The sequence below is a fragment of the Aulostomus chinensis genome, chromosome 10, assembly GCF_037954235.1.
Source record: "Aulostomus chinensis isolate RoL2024-O1b breed Wild chromosome 10, RoL_Achi_v1.0, whole genome shotgun sequence".
NCBI lineage: Eukaryota > Metazoa > Chordata > Actinopteri > Syngnathiformes > Aulostomidae > Aulostomus > Aulostomus chinensis.
In genome coordinates this window covers 2,642,054-2,662,507 of record NC_141329.1, presented here as the reverse complement: position 1 = coordinate 2,662,507, position 20,454 = coordinate 2,642,054, and the positions used below count along the sequence as shown (strand labels likewise).

The 20,454-nt window shown below is 46.7% G+C and overlaps 1 protein-coding gene across 8 annotated transcripts in view; it reads right to left on the bottom strand.

The window, feature by feature from the left end:
* Window positions 1-20,454, bottom strand: part of kcnab1a (potassium voltage-gated channel subfamily A regulatory beta subunit 1a) — an 87,559-nt gene that overhangs the window by 7,152 nt on the left and 59,953 nt on the right. For all 8 annotated transcript variants that reach the window (XR_015118107.1, XR_015118108.1, XM_086215553.1 and 5 more), the window contains 6 exons: window positions 12,394-12,431; window positions 7,761-7,840; window positions 7,319-7,363; window positions 5,319-5,363; window positions 3,714-3,757; window positions 3,540-3,626 (listed from right to left, as the gene is read on the bottom strand). Coding sequence is in view for 6 of the 8 variants with exons in the window: in XM_086215553.1 (XP_086071679.1) it covers window positions 3,540-3,626; window positions 3,714-3,757; window positions 5,319-5,363; window positions 7,319-7,363; window positions 7,761-7,840; window positions 12,394-12,431 (339 nt within the window). In the remaining 2 variants the exon portion in view is untranslated. The remainder of the gene's footprint in view (window positions 1-3,539; window positions 3,627-3,713; window positions 3,758-5,318; window positions 5,364-7,318; window positions 7,364-7,760; window positions 7,841-12,393; window positions 12,432-20,454) is intronic.

The following is a 20,454-nucleotide window of genomic DNA, read 5'->3' as shown; positions in this document are numbered from 1 at the left end:
CCAACATGGAGATGCACATCTGGCCTGCTGTTGCTGTCATCGTTTAACCCTAAACTAGCCAACTCATTTGAATAAGTAAATGTGAAATGAAACATCTGTGTAGAATGAGGAGTTCATTATTAGTTTCAATGAACGACTCAGCAACAATTTTGAAGAAAACATTTTGGTCCCGGTTTCGTTTTCAGCCGAGGGTCGTGGGTCTACCTGCTGACGCCTCGCCGCCATACCAAAGAATCCCAGACACAAACAAACTAACAAGCTGACAAACTCGGGGCCTCCGATGCCACTCAGGCGGCGACGTCTCTAATGATGCAATTAGCTCCAACACTGCTGAGTGTGCGAGCCAACAACAGTCAGCGCCAAGAAAAACTCAGATTACAACTGTCATAATGGTTATTCATCATCACCCTGTGCTCACTCTAATTACGCTGCAATCTCTCACGGTGGCAGGACTCCACTAGTTCACACAGCCTAAGTGGTTCTTGGCAAAACAACAAACGAAAAGATGGCCGAGGAGAACTCAGGGACAGAGACGAGGAGGCGAAGGTAAGGACCTAAGTATATGACCAGGAAGATGGAAAAGCACTTCTTTTTCCAGTCCAAAACCATTCAATCAATGATAATTAGGAACCTGAAACACAGATGCTGTAATGAGTACCGTCCTGCCAAAGTTAAGAACCGAGTTCTGGACAAGTCAGCCACTTTCCTGTCACTTCCTCTCCATCCCTCGCCCTGCCCTCCCGCCACCAGAGGCGTGTCTCTAAATATAACGAGAGAGAGTCTGAATGCACGGTGGGCAAACAGGCTGTAGAAATCTACAGACCCAATCTAGTTGCTCATGTTACTTTTTACCGCTAATTTTTTCCAGCCTAGGCAGCAGGGTGGAGCAGTGGTCCTCACTGTGGCTCCCCAGCAAGAAGGTTGTGGGTGGAGTCCCGGCTGCAGCACGGGGTCTTTCTGTGTGAGTCTCCATGTTCTCCCTGTTCCTGCTGGGTTCTCTCTGGTACTCCAGCTTCCTCCACAGTCCAAAGTGGCTGGGAGAGCCAATGGTTGTCTGTCTCTATGTGTTGGCCCTGCCATGGACTGGTGACCTGTCCAGGGGGAACCCCAACTCTCACCTGAAAGTCCCTGGCATAGGCTCCACCCCCCGCGACCCTTAATAGGATAAACGGTAGAAAATGGATGGATGGATGAATTTCCTAAAATACCCCATCAACATTGATTTTTGTCTCGAGGAAAACTTTTGAGTTTGTCCTTGAGTTTCTGGTTCTGTCAGTCAATGTTCCCCAGTCAGAGCCATCAGTTTCCCCAGCGTGCAGATGAAACGTTGACCGACACAAATATTCCTCTGCAGTCCTCTTCTTCTCAAGCGTACCGAGCTGTTCTCCAGTTCCGCTCCTGTTAGTCAACGTTCCTCTCAAGCGTACTGAGCTGTTCTCCAGTTCCGCTCCTGTTAGTCAATGTTCCTCTCAAGCGTACCGAGCTGTTCTCCAGTTCTGCTCCTGTTAGTCAACGTTCTTCTCAAGCGTACCGAGCTGTTCTCCAGTTCTGCTCCTGTTAGTCAACGTTCCTCTCAAGCGTACCGAGCTGTTCTCCACTTCTGCTCCTGTTAGTCAACGTTCCTCTCAAGCATACCGAGCTGTTCTCCAGTTCTGCTCCTGTTAGTCAACGTTCCTCTCAAGTGTACTGAGCTGTTCTCCAGTTCTGCTCCTGTTAGTCAACGTTCCTCTCAAGCGTACCGAGCTGTTCTCCAGTTCTGCTCCTGTTAGTCAACGTTCTTCTCAAGCGTACCGAGCTGTTCTCCAGTTCTGCTCCTGTTAGTCAACGTTCTTCTCAAGCGTACCGAGCTGTTCTCCAGTTCTGCTCCTGTTAGTCAACGTTCCTCTCAAGTGTACTGAGCTGTTCTCCAGTTCTGCTCCTGGTAGTCAACGTTCCTCTCAAGTGTACTGAGCTGGTCTCGTCTCCGTTGGGTTTTGCTCTTGCCGGTGTGTCTCTGGTTTGTCTTCCTCTTGTCTCTCAATCACTTTCATCAGTTCCTGTTTTATTTTCGTGTTTTGCTCTGTCTACATCACCTGTGTCTTGTTAGGTCAAAGGTCAGCTCCTCCCTCAGGATCTCCCACCTGTTTCCTCTTGGTTCACTTAGTATTTCAGTTCTGCATCTCTCATCGTCTCTCTGGCTGCTCAACTCCTGTTTCTCCAAGGTCAAATTTTCTTTCTTGCGTCACTTGTTCTTGCGCGGCACCTCCACATCGCCCCTTGACATACATATCGATGTCTTGGAATTTAAGTTATCTGGCGAACCTCCTTAAACTTAATTAAATATATTTTTAAAATCTAATTAAATGGGAGAGAGACTATTAAGTGACTCTGAGAGCAAAAGAGAGAATCAGAATCTAAGGCGGCGTCCTTATTGATGCGAGGCGAGCACTAATTAATAAGACACTGAGAGAAACCCTCTACAAGCTACTGAGCTAAATCATTAACAATCAATGTAAAATGACTAATGAGGAGCCGATATGCAGCTAACATGCACGTCAATATCTGCAGGCGGCAGACTGATGCTGAAATATCAATAAATGGGATCCCAAACTTTCAGCTCTGGGTTCGATTCCCACAGAGGACCCGAATCTTCACAAGTGCCTTTCTTTTTTGCTTAAAATACTTCTTTTGACAATGTATCCCTCCGCCGTCCCTCTGCACTGGACCTCCAGGGGAGGGAAAAGTAGAGCTCTTATCATGCAGCTTGATTCACAGGATCTTGTGTATGAATTCCTAAAAACCTCCGTCTGGTGATCACATACTGCTCCAGCTACCTTTATCGCTGTTGCTAGGCAAACTGTTGCCATATATTGTGTTGGTTCCTGTAATGACAGTGAGGTCACGTCCTTCATAGAGTTACAGGACCGCACCTACATGCACATTATTGTCAGGACTACAAAACAGTCTTGTTAGAATCTGTGAAATGGAAAAAACAAAACAAAACAACAACAATAGAATCCAGATTCCCGCCGTCAGGCTGCTGCGCGACGAACGATGCAGCTGTGAATGATAACCTGTGTTGTGAGACACACTTTGAGGGAGCAGCAGCCCACAGTGCCTGTTCTCTGCGTCGGGATAATTTTTTTAATAATAAGCAATTAATTAAGTGCTGGGCTGTGAACATCTGAAACGCTCTCCTGCCGCAGGAACCTCGTACATCCAGAGGAGGCTTCACCAGATTATTGGTGGATGCCAACATTCTCATTAACGTTCGAATTTGGATCGAGATGTGAAAATTCTGGGCGAACTCATATTTTAGAGAACCCATAAAACTGACTTCACTTCGTCTTCCTTCAACCCGGCCATAATTTGAACTGGGGGAAGAGGGCTTTTTTTTTCCTTCTTCTATTTTTCTGAACACATTCCGTTTTCAGACACGGAATCAGTCACCGTGGCGATGATCGGTTCATCTGCTGAAGGATGAGGACACGGGGACCATCGGTCAAAGAAGAGATGAGGAGGAAGACAATGCAGGATGCGCTTCCTGGGGTATCACTCACCCTCCATGGGAGTGTTGCTGTCAGGACGGTTGGCAAAAACCACGTCGACGTACTCCATCTGCATCCTCTGTAGAGATCCTTTCAAACCTGACGGAGAAGCGAGATGAGACTGAAACAGCGGTTCCCTCCACGTTCCTCGTTCTAGTCACCGTTCTCCCGTCCAACGCGTCTTACCTTCGATGATGTGTTTCCTGGACAGTCCTCTCTCCGTCTCTGCTCTGGTAGGACAAAACACAAACCAACAATAAACTCTAGTGTCTGTAACTGCAGGTTTTCAGTCTCAACGATTCTGACTGAGCGGGAACAAATGTGTCCGCATTGCAGTCGTCCAGTAAAGGCGGTTGTTTTGGCCTCTGATGGATGATTATTATTAATTATTATTATTATTATTATTATTATTATTATTATTATTATCATCATCATCATCATCATCAGAGTCTGACAACATTCGTGGAATAGAGATAACAATCAGAAGCTGTTTCTGAGAGCAGTTTCTCCTCCGAGGAGCTGATTCTTATCCTGAGTGTCTGTCAGCATCCAAAGACACAACACGCCGCCGGCGGGCGTTCCGCTTCATACACAGGTTTATCTTGAGTTAACACACTGAGGCCTCACGTCCTCCGTCATCATACAACAGCGTGAATGAAGAAGTTCTCTGAGTGCCATTGTCATTGACTGTAATTGAACAATGAAGGTTTGTTTTTTGTTTTTTTAATCGGTCTTCCATTTGTGAGTAAAACACAATTTTCCAACCTGCGTTTCTGCTTCAGCTGAAGTCGGCTGATGATGAAGGAAACGAACCGACATCAGCGCGTGCGTGCGGAGCTGTTTATGTAAATGGGTCAGCGCAGTCTCAACTGTTCAGCATCATTCTGCACAACGACTCTGACGGAGCGGGACAAAGGGCTGAATCTTCCTTACAGGAATGAAGCAACGCTCCCCAATGCAGAGAATAACTTTCTCCTTATCACCGGAGCCAGTTGGACAGTCTCTGCTGAGGAGCTTGACTCTGAGCCTGTGTGAGCGAGTGTGTCTGCGCTATCAAACAGCTTCCTTTATCCCTTCCTCCTCTCCAGACTCAGCAGAGGAATTGGTTATCCTGTCGGTTGTTAATGTATTTGACATGAGGCTGCTACAGAGAATCAAGCCTCCAAAATCTGTAGAGTTGGAGAGCAAAACCTTTCCTGTCTTTGACAAACATCAGAGAGAAAACCAGGACAAAAAGCACCTGCTTTTATTATATTTTTTGCATAATTGGCCTTGCTTTCATAAAAAGTCAAGCAGATTTGAAGTGAATTTTAGCGTGTTGCAAAAGAGGAAATGTGACGAGCTGCAATTCGCGAACAAGTTGGTGCTTCTCTGGAGACAAAAATCCAGTCTGGGAATAACGAGGGAAGACGACGGCGGCAGAAACAGCCGGTCAGTCACATGACTTATAGATTGACGAGGTCAGAGTTCATCTGAATTAAATGTACTTACTCCTTTTTTCAAAAAACAAAGGCAGAAACCATCTTAAGCGAGCATAAAAACATACACGCGAGTTTAAGTTCTTATTATGTTGCTTCCATAAAAAGTGAAACGCTGAAAACAGCCAAATAAGCATCAGAATTCCTTCAGGGAAGCAGGCGCGGGTCTCATTTGCTTTAAATTTCACCATTTCGAGATTTTCAAGCTCTAGTTTTCCTCTGGTTTGCTCTTCTTTACTGCGACGCGTCATTTTAACTTTTTACAGTCCGGCTGCTGTAATGGAAGAGAGATTATTTAGGACTTCTTACTTACTTTCCCCCCCAGTAGAGTTTGGTAGTAATGACCAGGCTGGATCTCCTGAGTGGAGGAAGACACAGAGACACAGGTGATGCACTTCATTACTGGAGCTCTGCATGCAGCGACGCAGCTCCATCGCATCTGTGGCAGCTGTTTACTTGTTGGACGGGTGATTCTTGGTAAGGTAGCTTGCTGGAGATGTGTGTCGTGGGCCGGTTTGGTTTAGCAGAATTCGCTTTAACATCCCGACAGTGTCCGTTTCGTTTCTTGTGCTGGAGCAAAGGAAGGCAGCAGGAGCCGGGGATTCTGTGTTGCTTTTGTTTGCTTCCACTCCAGGAAACCTGAAGGAAGCGCAGACAACGGACGCCTGCGGCTTTTTAGTAGCCGGTTAAGCTGAAGTCTGATTCTGCGTCAGGACAAATGTGTCTCGCACTGCAGGGCCTGCTCCATCATCTAATTTGTACATTGAAAAGCTAAATCGATTCTTCTCACAGGTATTTCCAGTCTTAAATAGTTTATGAATGCCAGTGACCCCCCCCCCCCCCAGAAACTGTACAGACGTGAACACGCTGCCCACATACAGCTGAAGATGACGTGTGTGCCAACCATTTAACGCCACCTCTCTGCAGAGCATTTATCTCAGCTCAAGAATACACGATTCCTTCGGCGTAAAAGCACAAAGTGAACGGATTGAACAAACGTGGAACGTTACAGTTTTTCTGTGTGACAAACCAAAAACGCCTTTCTGGCTCCTGCTTTCCCTCTGTGACGGCTGAGAAAATGAAAACAGAAGCGGCACGGACGGCCGTGTATTTACATTACTGCACACGCCACCATAAATTTGTTTCACTGCAAGTTTGGGATCAAATCAGAAGCAGCAGCTGAACGACTCTCCTGCTTGGGTGGGTTTTTATCTTCTCCCAGGCTCAAGTTCTCCGCTCTAAACGCTCAGATGCTGAGAAACTGAACTGTTGTTAAAACTTGTGCAAGAAGGTTCATCGGTTCAGCATTCTGTGGGATTACCTTTCACTTACAAACCAATAAATAGGTTTTCACTCCCGGAGGATCAGTAAAGAAGCTCCAGTTTCTAAATGAAAACTGGAGAATACAGAGAGAGGGAAACCCTCCAATCCAAACCCAATGGAAAGAAATGTGGTTTTTGCTGCACAACATCGACGCCCCCTAATGGGTCCTTCCTTGGCGCCTGACAAGCTTCCACCCAGCTTGTTGGTAATCCAGCTGAGAAGCAAACAAAACCTGGACAGGAGGTCACAATGACCCTGCTCACACCTGGCAGGAAAAAGCCTCTCAAATGTGCGGCGAGACGGATGTCGAAACAAACCCGAGATCGGATCACTCAAACTGCCGAGGTGGTCTGGGACGCGTCGGAGGACACGTCTTTTAAAAACCCTAATGTGTCCTGATGCGTCCCAGACAAGGACGGAACAGGAGACTATGTCCACTGCATTTTGGTGACAGAAAAACTGAAGAAGAAAACGGAAAGAAAGGAGAGTTTAACTGAACCAAGGTCTCCAATCTCCATTCGGATGGGAGATTCAGTCCAAGGACACGAGACAACTGCAGCTCACTCGTGATTCCAGCAAAAAAAAGAGAGCAAAAAACTTGACTTTTTATTTGAGCGTCCATCCGTCCATCCCACAGTGAACAGGGACAATGTCTATATGTGTGTCTGTGTGTGTAAAACCGTAGAAAAAACAAAACAAAAACACGCACACGAGAGGAAGACTGTTTAAAAACGTGTGAAACAAAACCTTGATGATGCTAGTTTCAAATCTTGTATCTGATCAAACAGCTGCTTCTTGTTCACACTCACAGGGCAGCGTGAAGGAAGACGAAAACATTCACACCCTGCATACTGTACACACACACACACACACACACACACACACACACACACACACACACACACACACTCTGGAGCAGCATCTTTAATCAAACATGCCCCCCTCCCTCTGCGTCTCTCACAGAAGTGAACGTATGGGTGACATCGTTACCTCCAGCACTTCTTCTTGATGATGTTTCCTAGAATGACTTCAGCCCTGCGAGTAAACATAAATGAGGTCACATTATTAGCCTGCGATTCATACACAGATAAAAACACCCACCGCCGCCCTCCCGAGTCGGTGTCAACTGCAATTTCTGCTCAATGATCCTTGAAATGGTCTTTTCTTGGAAACAGTAAAAGTCTTTTTAATACATTTTCAGTGTTTTTCTTTTTTATTTCCCTCCTCACTTCCAAATAAAACCCTTTTAATTCAAACTCATCGTTGTAGTACCGGTCGTGTACACGTATCCACATCACATGCAGGTGTGATGGAGCCGCCGGTGGAATCGACACGCGTGCAACATTCCTAACTTTTAATCCTCAGTGACCCAGAAGCTTCCTGGAGCCTCAGTGCAGCCAAACACCAGGATGTGAACACCAGCGAGACCCACCTGCCGCCTGCGTACACCTCAGCTGTGTCGAACAGGTTGACTCCGCTCTCGTAGGCAATGGTCATCAGCTGCTCTGCAACCTAGCAGACACACACACACACACACACACACACACACACACACACACACACACACACACACACACACAAGATACCAAAAGGTCAGGGTTCAGGCATTGTTTCCTTTGTCCACTTTGTTCACGTCCCTAGTTTGGGAGATTACAGCAACTCCAGCAGGGTTTTGTGTACAAAAAAAACTTCACCCGACCTTCTGTGGGCACGAGGGTGAGGAGACAATGACTGAGTTTAAATTTTTGGGTCAAGTATCCCTTTAAAGAGCTGCTGTGTCCTTGAATGTCAGCTTCTTCCACTTGAATAACCACGCGTTTATACAGGGAGAGAATCCAGAGTTTTGCTTCCGCCAACAAGCCACTGACCTACCTCAGCATGTCAGACTCAAACAGGTTCACTAACGGTCCGGCAGAAGACAAGTATGAGCAGTACAGTGTATTTTTACTGTAGTATTACATCCGTCATGTCCATGGCTCCAGCTGAGTGTGCGTGGTTGACAGGTGGTGCACAGCCGTCACTGAAACAGCTGGATATTAGCTTTGAAAACCATGGGACTTCATGATGTTAGATATGATGAATGATGGAGGCTCCAACCTCCTCATCTCCACTGCTCGTGTGTGTGTGTGTGTGTGTGTGTGTGTGTGTGTGTGTGTGTGTGTGACACATTATTCTTCCATATTTCTGCAGACACTGTGACCATAAATCATCAAACCGAGATCTAATTTCTCAGTTTCATTGAATCGGGACTTGAAGTGAATTTGCCATCATTCCCCCAGGATGTGTGTGTGCAGCTGATTGTGTGTGAGTTTGTGTGTGTGTGTGTGTGTGTGTGTGTGTGTGTGTGTGTGTGTGCGTGCTGAGTTTTCAGCAGTGACAGACAGCGGAGGTGTTGTTTCTCCAGGAGCTGGAGTTCCTCCTCAGGCTGAAGCTCCAGTGTGTTACAATAAGACAGTTTAAATCTGCGCTATCATGACCACAACAGATTCTCAACATTCCTCTCAGTGTTAGATTTGTAAATGAAACAAAGCGTTGTAAAAATTTTTGATTCACGCGATGAAGAAAATAGTCTGGAGAGGCACTCAGAGAAGGCGGAGCTCCATCACGGCCGATGTGAAATAAAAAACTACAAATTAGAGAACAGTAGTTTCCTCCTGCTGACAAATCACTGACAAGCTCTGTCAGGAGTGCTAGAATAATACAACAAAGAGAAGGTTCAAAGGTACAAATTCATAAAATAAAAGGATAAAAATCACAATAAGAATGAGTGATAAAAGTGATTTAAAAGAATTATGGCTGCCAGAAGAATGCTGCCATGCAGAGTTAACAGGCTCGTCGTGTCGCAAGGAGTCACCCTGCTAGAGGATTAATTAAATCATAAAATCAATAACGAGACCCCTGGGTGATAGGATGTCATCGAGATAAAACCACGTTTGGAGTCCAATAATGACACCGCATTTTTCACTTCAGAACTGATGCAACATCCGTATCCAATCATGTTTCTAAGAACATACAGGATATTTCAGGAGCAGGGCGAAGACAAACCTCCGCGCGAGGAAGCCAGAGGCCTCAGACATTTTTGATGACAGTCCAGTGTTTGATGAGTCGCTGCCTGCTGTAACTAGCGTTGCCTTCGTTATAGCTCAGATTATATTCTGACTGAAGACGCAAGCCGACCTCCTGCAATCAAGCTCGAATGGACAACAAGTTTCCAAATGTCCCGGGAGCTTCACTCAGCGTCCGAGCCCCGGACGTCCGTAAAGACAAACAGAGCAGAATGATGAGACGGAGCCGGATAATGGACAGGTTAAAGGGACGACTGCCGGTGGACGGCTTGTTCTCTCTCTCTGACTGCTGAGTGCAGCCTCGGCCGCAGCTGTTGGGGGTCCGGAGGGCCATTCTGGATAAAGTGGGCCCACAGAGTTTCTGCAGAAGTCAGACTGAGTAAAACTTGCGTGACAAAGTGCTGACTGGAAGGATGGATGGAGGACAAGGAAGTTCAGGTCGGGTAAGGCAGCGTTAGGACGGCGGAGGAGGAGACAGAACCGTCAGGAGAACTCTCCCTGAATCTTTTCTCCTCTTCTTGCATTCTCAAATATTTCACCATTGGTTTATAACTTTTATTCACCAGCCATTTTATTAGGAACACCTGGAGGTGGACGCAGAGATGATGCAGCTAATAAACCGGCCGGTGAGTCTATATACAGCACACATGCACTCGACCCTCGCCGATGGAGACGCTCTGAGTCACCGGCGAGCCGCTGACATGCATGGGTGGCTGTGCTGCGGGCGTCCCTTTCATTCTGGGGCACAAAGTAAGCAGAAGAGTTTGATTTCTATACACGGCCCCCCCAGAGAGAAAGTCTCTCACAACCCCAGAATCAAGGCTGCGCTCGACTCCCACGTACCACCCACACAAGCCTGAGCTGATTTGCTGACTGCGCTGCCTCCTCCCCACCACCCCAAAGCAAACATCGACAGGACGCACTTTCTTCAAATTCACTTCATGATTTGTGGAGCCACTCTTGGCCTTGTTGAATGAGTAAGCAACGTGAACTGGCAGCCCACCATCCCGCTTGTGAACCTCCTGTCTGGGAATGCGCTGCTGCCCAGAAATGACGGCAGTAAAAACAACGATATTTGGCTAATAGGCTGTAAGTTGTAGCTCGTTTGTTCTAAAGCTACGACTCATTCATGCTCCTTAAATCAGTACGGAGCCAGACGTGAGAACTACATGTGGGTCGCAGTCTTTAAAATCCCTTTGATGGATTCTGTAGGGGTTGAACCCTTTGACAAGGAATTATGCTCAACTGTAAACACAGGCATGACTGGCGCTATAACGTGAGAGCCTCCTGACCCTGAATGAATGGCCGCCCGCCATCGCATCAACCTGCAACCCATCGCTCCATCCTCAACCTCCAGCCGCAGCTCTCTGGCTTTTTTACTCAAAATCTCTTAAATTCAGACAACTTTATTTTACCAAAGGTCACTTAGGTGAAAAATGATTATAGCTCTTGACTTTAAATGAGTATAAACTGATACGTTCCAATTGTGACGACCTTGGTTGTGTCTTGACAGACACACACTAATGTGTTTTGTGTGTTCAGTGAGTAAGAGAGAGGAGACAGGCTGAGGCTTGTAATCTTCGTGTCCTCTTCGTCTGCCTTACATACATTTCTGATGCCGCTGTGAGAAATAATGATTTCAACTTGGACCAGCGGTCACCCCCAGCCGCTGCGCTCTAGTGTTGCAGGAAGCCCCCCACTGGGCAAAGATGGGTTTTTCTTCGTGTTCCGACTCTGGAGATCTCACAGACGATGTGTTATGTGACCTCGTCCTCATTAGTGACCGTTTTCGTGGTGGACACACAAATTCACTGTTGTTGTGTGACGGCGAAGCTTTTTAAAAGTTCCAAAACCACTACGTTTTCCTTGATATTACGGCTTGTGCTAGCACGCTTGTGTGCCACCCACTTTTGCGCGGCGTTCATGAGTCGGTTGCCCATCTTAATGAGGACGAGGCCTCCGACCCCTGCAGAGGACACGCAGTATATTTAGGCTGCATTTGATAAGAGTGACATTGAGGAGGATCCATGCAGGACACCAGGGGACGTTTTAACCCAACAGCTTTGGATGCAGTGGTACTAATCTGTTGTGGCTTAAGGTTACATGTCCCCCGAGACCTCCTCTCCTTCCCTCCTCCCTCAACCTCTCTCTCTCGCTCCCTCTCTGCAGCCTCGGCTTCTGGTTATTTTCACCATTAGCCACCATCTCTTGTGAGAGGGATAAAATCTCAGAGGTAGATTTTTGTGGTCACATCATCATCATCATCATCAGCTGCAGCAGCAGCAGCGCAGCGGCAGCCTCCCGTATGAAGCCGAGCGCTTAAACCAAAGCTAACAGGCTGAACTGGTGTCACATCGCTGTCATGGAACTGGGGACGAGTGGACTGGTGGAGAGGGAGAGGGGCGCTAAGCTCAGGGGGAGTTGAGGCATTAAGCCTTAAGGTAAGGGGAAAAAAAACATTGTTACATAAGATTAGTGTTTGTGTGTTCCTCAGAATCTGTGTGTGTGTGTGTTCATGATGACTATGATGAAGACCCAGCAGCGACATCCCAGCATGTTAGAGTTCATCATCAGGACCTTAAAGGGACCCAACTACGAACATGGGGGCTCTGACCCTTAATGCCCTCTTTTCTCCTTCATAAATCAAACTTGAGCCGGTTCAAGTAATCCCTGGGTTGGGGGGGGAGCAGGGGGGGGGGGGGCAGGGGGCGGGGGGCTGAGCCCTGCTACCACCAGATTTATAATAATCACAACATCCAGACACACACAACACCCAGGCTGTAAAACCTTCCTGGTTTAGTCAGAGTACAGTTAAAAACTGGGAATGCCACTGACAGCTGGACTCGTGAGCCAGATGATCGGAGACACGTTCGACACGCGAACGCACACCAACGACAAACGTGTTCATGCGGCACATTTTCAATATTCTTCTCCACTGCAAACAAAATCCATCAGCTGCATGCTTTTACAACGATAAGGGAGGCAAAGGAAAGTTCCTACCTCGTCCGTTATCTGACCGCCGAATGTCACCCACGTGCCTGAGGAGGAGAGAGAACAGACGTTCAGACGCATCACCACCGCAGCGTGCAGCTGAATTCCACGAACCTTATTTTGTGAGACATGACATCGTCTTCATTGTGAAGTTGTTTCAATAACATCAGACCTTTTTGTGTGGCGTGCCATCAGTTGTGTGCAGTCACAGTGAACCTGAACCTGATCGTTCATCCCAAACGAACCTTTGAGCCAAATCATTCCCAACGTCAAAAACTTGTTCTACAACGTCACTTTGTCCTTGAATTTTGACATTTGACAAAATCTAATCACTTCAGTCCTGTCCAGTGCTGACCTTTGACCTTCTATGACAAATCTCTGATCAGTTCAAGCTAAATAAGATAAGGCGACCAGATTGTACTCAATGAAGAGTTAGCAGTGGAGGTTTGGTGCTGCTGTTATATCTGCCACGTCACTCTCAGGACAACGTGAACCTGAAAACACACCGTGGACAAAGAGCTCTCGCTGGCATGGAGACACAAAGATCCTTCTGTGCTGTCAATCCTTCATTCCAAGGTGTGTGTGGGTGTGTGTTTTGTGTTCATGTTGGATAAAATGTGACAGAGACAAAACATCAGTCCACATGTCAAGGTTCCCCACAGAGAACCGAGTCCTGCTCGGGGCCGCAGGATGACGGATCAGCTTGTGTGACGCTAACACTTCCTGTCTCCTCCATGACAGCGCGTAGCAGGTCACGCATGTTTAGATGACCTTTCTTCTTAAAGTGTATTTAAAACGTGTGCGTAATCAGCAGGCATGTATATACATCTGATTACATGCTGCTGATTAGCCTGCAATCAATGCTGATAAGTGACACAAAAGGCTAAGCCCCCCGACCAGAGAGGCTAAATCCTCAGCAAATTCCCTCACTGAATTATGGATGCGGCTTTGTTGTGGCGCTTCCCATTCAAATTGTGTCAAAACAGATTTAGCCATCTACGATGATCCGGCGCTACCTGACAGACACAGACTGCAGCACCTTCTTTATATCTGAAAAATGTCTGGTGCAAACCTCTAAATGCTGCACTGCGAAGCTTTATGTGAAAACTGGGAGCCGCATGAAAGTCTGGGCTGCCTGACAAGACAGGAGGCAGTTAAAGCTGCAATGTGTTTGGCAGGAGAAGCCGAGAGATTCCATGAAAACTGATCATCACGCGTGAAGGCTGCACGGGCCTTCATTACCGGCCAATAAACGCCGACACCACATCAACATTTACTCTCAAGCTGAATCCTTGACGCTGAGACCGTTATTCATTAAAAAAACAAAAAAACATGACAACAGGAATCAGATAATATAATATTAGCATAACAGGATCAGCAACATGTTTGATGATGACAGCAGATGAACTGTGCTGATGAGGAGGAGCTCGGTCTGAGTCCTCTTCTTCCTCCTCGGATGGTTGAACATATTCAGAATGTTCTCAGTGAACAACTGCATGTTTTAATGACAACAACCCACTCTACACTGTGTGTGTGTGTGCGTGTGTGTGTGTGTGTGTGCGTGTGTCTTTGCCAAACAAAGCCACACTAGTTTTTTTATCCGAGGGCTGGAACACAGAAAAAAGCCCCACTTTCAGACGCTGTCCTGAGTGCGGAGGCAGCACTTCCAGTGACGACATGAAGGATCTTTGTGGGTTTGTTTGTGCGGAAGCTTGAAAGCGGCTACATCACAAACACAAACACCGAATCTGGAGGGTTTTTCATAATGGAACCTCCCGGGATCTGTACGAGTGGAACATTTTACAGTAAACCTTTCTTAGCATCCTGGTAGCAGCTGCATAAACACACAAAAGATCACAACGCTGCTATGTGAAAGATGATTATTGTGCACATCGCGCGCGCTTCACTGAGCTGTGGAGGATTCCTGCTGCTCGTCTGCTTTAGCCTGCAGCCAAAACTGTGTTTAACTTGATAGGAACAGGATAAATATACAATGCATATTTATCAAGTACCTGCAGCCACCCCCCCGCAGCAGAACAACCTCTCCGTTGGAGAGACAGAACAGAGAGAAGACAGAGAGGCACAGCAGCTGATTTCTTTATAGTGAGAGGACCCGATGTCATATTGTTTCTTTATAATGAAATAAATAACATGGTGCCACCAGCCCCAACTAAGAATTCTCACTTTGGGATATTTTCCAATACTCGGTCTCGCCCTCCCTGCGCTCCAGCGCCCACAATTTCACACCAAATGAACACACACACACACACACACTTCTTCTTCTTCTTCTGGCTCTGCTGACCTCCACTGTGCAGCTGTCATTAAAACACACACACGTGCCACAGTGACGAGGGATCACGAAAAGGCGCTTCAACATCTACTTGAATGTTACAACTCATTATTTCATACATCACAACGTCATCCACATCCACGAGGTCTCACTGACGGCCGCGCGGAGATGAAGAGGAGCAAATAGATGCACTTTTCAGCTCGCATCATCACCACAGTCGCAGTTTGTTTTTTGTTTTTAATCAGGGGGCTGCGGCACAAAACAATGGAAAAGTTTATTTTGGACGTTGTTAATGCCAGTAACCATGGCAACCTGGCTAAACTGCAGATTACCTTGCGTACTGTGTGTTTCTTACCCACACATGTATGTGATTTTGTGTGCGTGTGAGTGTACGTGTGTGTGTGTGTGTGTGTGTGTGTGTGTGTGTGTGTTCAATCAGCCCTCTAAGCTGTCTTCAGTGTGGTGGAATTGACGTCGCAGCTGAGGATGACCAGTCACGGCTGTGTGTCTGAGTGGGAGGCTCAGTGTGGGATGAAAACCCTGCAGAGCTCGAATGTCAAGGCCACCGCTTGTCGAGGATCAACTCTGATTTCCTCTTTGATGGAACTTAAGGCTGGAAGCAGCAGGTGGAAAACGCTGCTCGTTGAGCTTAATGTTGCTATGCAACAACAGTAAATGTGATAAAGCTTGTGACGATTGATTTTACAGCTGAGAGGCGTTCAACAGGCATGCTAATAAGATGAGAACGAAACGTCTCAGCTCCCTCGCACACAAACACACCTGTCGACACTGACAGCATCAGCATGTCACTGAAACTGAACCGACTGCTCCTACAGGTGCAGGACAAAGAGGGATCCACCAGGGACACCAGAGCACCGGCCCCCACGCTGGTGACCTCCCAGCGGGGAGCTTTTATTCCGTTTCACGGCAGCGTTCACGTCTACCTGAGGAAGACTGTGTGGATCAGACTGTTGTGTGACTGAGAATAAAAGTTGTCCATCGGGAGTTCAAGAGATTACTGACTGTAACTTAAGTTGTTTAATATCTTAAATACTTCTTCCTGGTGCTCATGCATCAGTTCAAATGTATTTTATTGTTTTGTATTTCCTGTTTTATTTTGTAAGGCTGTTTGCCCCCTGTATGTTAGGGCTGGTTTACTTCCTGCTGTTGTATAGTTTCCCATCACCTGTTCCTCTTCCCTTCAGGCCTCAGTCATGCGGTTGTCGTCTCACGTTTCCTTGTGTTTCCTCCCTGTTCTTTCCTTCTTCTTCCCTCGTCTGGCTGGATATTTTTGCGTCTGCCTGGTTTTCTCTGCCTCTGATTTGCTTTTTCTTCTACAACCTCTTGGCTTGAATTTGTGCCTCAGTGGTGACTTTTATTACTTCAGCTGCTCATAGAGTCCTGAGTCTTTCAGTGCCCGAGTTACAAAATGAGCCGATGCAAAACTGTTCCACTGTAAATGGGGAGGAAAAAAATTTGTCCTGCTGAATCAAAAGGGAAAATTGAGGAGGAGGGCGAGAAGACGCTGTAGCACCGTGTTCTCATCGCACAGCGTGAAACAACAGACTGCTGCAGCTGCAGACGCTTCCTTTTCCAAAACACTTTTAAACAGCTGAGTGTATCAGTGCGCCATTACCGTCTTTCAGCTTTGTGTCGACTCAAACTGAACACTGAATCCTGGGTGGTGGTTGTTGTTTTTTCGTGTTTTGTTTTTTTCTCAAATCCATAAATCACAAGACGGCGGCGGTCTGTACCAGCTAACGTAGGTGACACCATCAGCACTCACCGGGTTAATAACGTCCCCTGTCCTGCAGGGAGGCTCTGACCAAGAAATGGTGAGACCGATGCTGTACAAATACTCATTATTTTTCTGTGTGTCTACTAAGACATAATAAAACCTAATCTTATTCGTTATCAGGAAATGGATGGCGCACACACGGACAATAAAAACAACATTTGTCTCTGTTGTTTCCCTTTAACGGACCCCCCGATCGTCCCCCTTCCTCCCTTCTTCCTCCCCTCTTCCTCATCTGTCTTTCTTCTCCGTGGCAGCGACATTTGAAGAGCTAAACATGTAATATGAATGAGTTATGTTAATGTAATAAGGAATAATTGAATAATGGTTGATTTATTTACAGTCTTGCTCAGTGTGATAGCTCACACACACACACACACACACACACACACACACACACACGTCCTATTCCTATTCCAAAGTATTTAAAATGTAAATGTATTTTTTCATTAGAAAGGAAGTTCCATCATTCTGTCTCTTATTGCACTGTGTGTGTGTGTGTGTGTGTGTGTTAGGTTGTGCAAGTGTTTCTACTGAAGCCAAAGTGTCCGGTGGCACTTTATTTCAAGTAGTGCATCGGCATGCACACCTACATACACAAAGAATACACACACACACACACACACACACACACACCATCCTTTGGAGCTATTTTCAGGTCTGCTGCATGGCCTTGTCTCCCGTTCTGCCTCTTCCATTTCTATTGATTTCTTCACACCAGAACCTGAATCATCTCTGTCTACTGTGATATCTGTTTCTGTCTTGTCTACTTTGTCGACTGGTGCTCACAGGGGGTGGACGGCACAACGTAAACACTTGCAACACAGGATTAAAATGACAGTTTTCCCCCATTTGTCTGGTCAGGCTGATCAAATATCCTAAACCAACAGATGTTAGTCGAACAGAAATGATCCTAAACAACTGTTGTAGGTTTTGCAACAGCAGCTGGAGAGGTCAGAGTAAATGAACTTTTGGAAAGAAACTTTTTCTTGAAACTCTAAGTAGGTGCTGTTTACTCTGTGTGTGTGTGTGTGTGCGTGTGTGTGTTAGAATTCATCAGCAGCCAGCAGCTAGCAGAGTGGACAGAAGGGAAAAGAATCTGAGGAGGTGAATGTTACAAACCACCAGGATTAAAAAGAGTGTGAACCCACAGATGAGTTGCAGTAACTCAGTTAGCACAATGGAAGCAAGTCTGTCCTCTTCTGCCTCTCTGCACCGCAGGACTGCAGGGGAACCATTTTAAGAATTCATCAATAACAGTGGTGCATCGGTGCAGCAAGTTCAGCAAGAGCCCGGTCTGTGTGTGTGTGTGTGTCAGACAGAAATTACTGGTTCCCAAAGAAGTGCAGATAATGCTGATCATGAACTTCTGCATCGATTTTGTTGAGTGTGTTGTCAGCCAATTAAAATGGGTTTGTACATACAAGCAAACACACACACAAACAATATCATTTTTATTGCGACCAACCAAATTAGAAGTGTATGTGTGCGTGTGTGTGTGTGTCTGAAAAGATAATGTGTTATCTCCTTCGGCAGCCTGCTTGTGCTGAGATTCCTGTTCAATTCACTCCTCACTTCACCTACTCACCAACTCTCCCTCCATGTCTCTCTCCCGCAATCGTACTTAAAAAACAATAGAAACTGAATTGTTTTTTGTTTTATCACATTAGAAGTTTTTTTTTTAATATTGTAGACAGAGAGGTTTACTATGCAGTGTGTGACATTTTCAATATCGTGTAAATCAATATTAAATTTGGTTCTGCTGCTGTGTGGGTTGCTCTTTTTAATTGTTAGTGAAATCAGAGTGACTGATAATGAGTGAGCGACTGCCGCTGTGCAGATACTGAATCATCACAAGTAGAAGGAGCGAGGAGTAGAGCGCCGTTATGTCTCCTTTCACCAAACAACAAGCTGCTCCAACCATCATCAGCACCCTGGGAGAGTGACCCCCACAGGGGCCGAGGAGGGTGAGGTGACAGGGGTGAGAAAAGAGACAGAGGAGTGATGAACCAGAGAAAGTGAGGGGATAAAATCTCTTAATTGCCTCCGTCTGCCTCATTTATTTGTCCTCCTTCCATCCATCCATACCCCTCACTGAGAAGCCAGAAATAAATAAAAAGAGTGGATGAAGTGGAGGAGAAAGGAGTAAAGCAGAGTTCATAGAGAGAAAAAGAGAGTGAGAAATGGAGACTGATGAAAGCTGAAACGCTGTCCAGCTCCTGCTCTCCCCTCATCAGCCCTCCCTCTGTCCTGCACGCCATCTCGCTTGTGTTGAATGCTAATTCACCTCTGAACAAATTCTGTCCTACAGCAAAAAATCCAAAACTGAGAAGGAAAAGCTATGAGTTAAATCCTCGCCTCCATACATTAATTATGTACATAATAAGATAAATAGAGTGGGATGAGAGAGAGGGAAAGACTCAGCAGGTGTGGTGAGGAGCCTCTGTTAGACGCCTCGTTTCATTTTAATGTCACTTGCAATGTCTGCGATGTCACAGAAACCAAGTTTCAGAGGCTTGAAAACTCAGCCCATGGATGAGACGTGTGGTCTGATCCTCCCAAACAACAAGAGAGGGATTTTGTTGTTTTTCTATCAATAAATTTGAAGGTAAAACACCGGTGTGTTCCCAGCAGCTGAGATAACACTCGCACACTGGAAAATGCATGACGGTTGATCCAGAGAGGAATCACTGGTAGCGTTCAAGCCACCCGCAGGAGGAGGATCTCATCTTTGACGTGGCAGTTGAAGCCGTTGTTGCCGTGTTTGTCTGACAGTATGATCCAGACCAAAGAGAAAGACTGCGCTGCAGCATGACATCATTGGTAAACGCAGGATTCTCATCCAAGATTTAACCAGTGTCCCACAGGAGAGATGGTTTGAAGTCTCATGGTCGTGGAAAGCAAGGAGGAACAGGTGACGCTCAACTCCGTCCTTATGTAAACGAGGCGGGAGAGACGAGGTCTTCCTCGCCGGGCGTCGTGGAGTTCAACCCCAGCGCCTCTCCACCTGGATCTGGTTCAAACTGACGGGATTACTTCAACGTGATTGGATCATATTTTGTGTGTCAGCTGCAGGAAAGTCATCGGCCGTGACAGCGGGGGTGCTTGATTACTACACCCTGGAACGATCCCTTCAGGTGAAACAGTCAAACAGCATTTATCACCTCACCCTCTATCCCCTCCCTCCTCCCCCTCCCAGCGTCATGTCCGCCCTGCGAGCAGCATGTGGCAGACAGCTGGCATTCGCCTGACCTTTCCTGCACCGTGACGCTCAGTCAGCTTGAGTCAGACTTCTCAGTCTAATGTGAGCCACCTGAGGCGGCAGGGCTCCGAGCAGGCCCTGAGAGCCGCCATCACACCTTGGAACACCAAAGATGGACGCGGCATCAAAAGGCTCTTTGAATGTAATCTATCAAGGACACCAGGAAAAATCCTTTCGCTTTCATGTCAGAGGGACTTTTTAAATCCCGTCACCGGTGCTCTGGTGGGGAGGTGTCAAACCAGATCAAACAATCTTTCTGTAATGAATCAGAAACTCACTTAAACACCTTGAAGCCTCGACTCAACTTGAAACCGGAAGCAATCGTCAATGTATAGAGGAAAGCTGAGACAACAAGACTCCGCTCCTATGGAGGCACGCGCAGAAAAATAATTAATAACTATTTGCTTTGGAGTAAAAGTCTAAATTGTCAGAAATATTCTGACCAGGACTTCAACACTGTACAAACTAAAACAAACCGAGACGTTTCGGGGACCAGACGCGTCCCGTCACTGCCTCTTCTACCTTTAAGAGCTGGCAGGAAACACCGTCGGGAGCTGCTGAAGCTCCTGTGTTTGCAGGGCGGCGGCCGGTCAGCGCCCTCAGAGACCTGCTCTGAGCAAAGATCCACGACATCTGATCCAATCCTTCTGCAGGTCTGCTTACGACGGTGACGGCGCCGAGAACTAGAGTTACTGAGACGTCTGGCGTGGATTTAAATCAAGA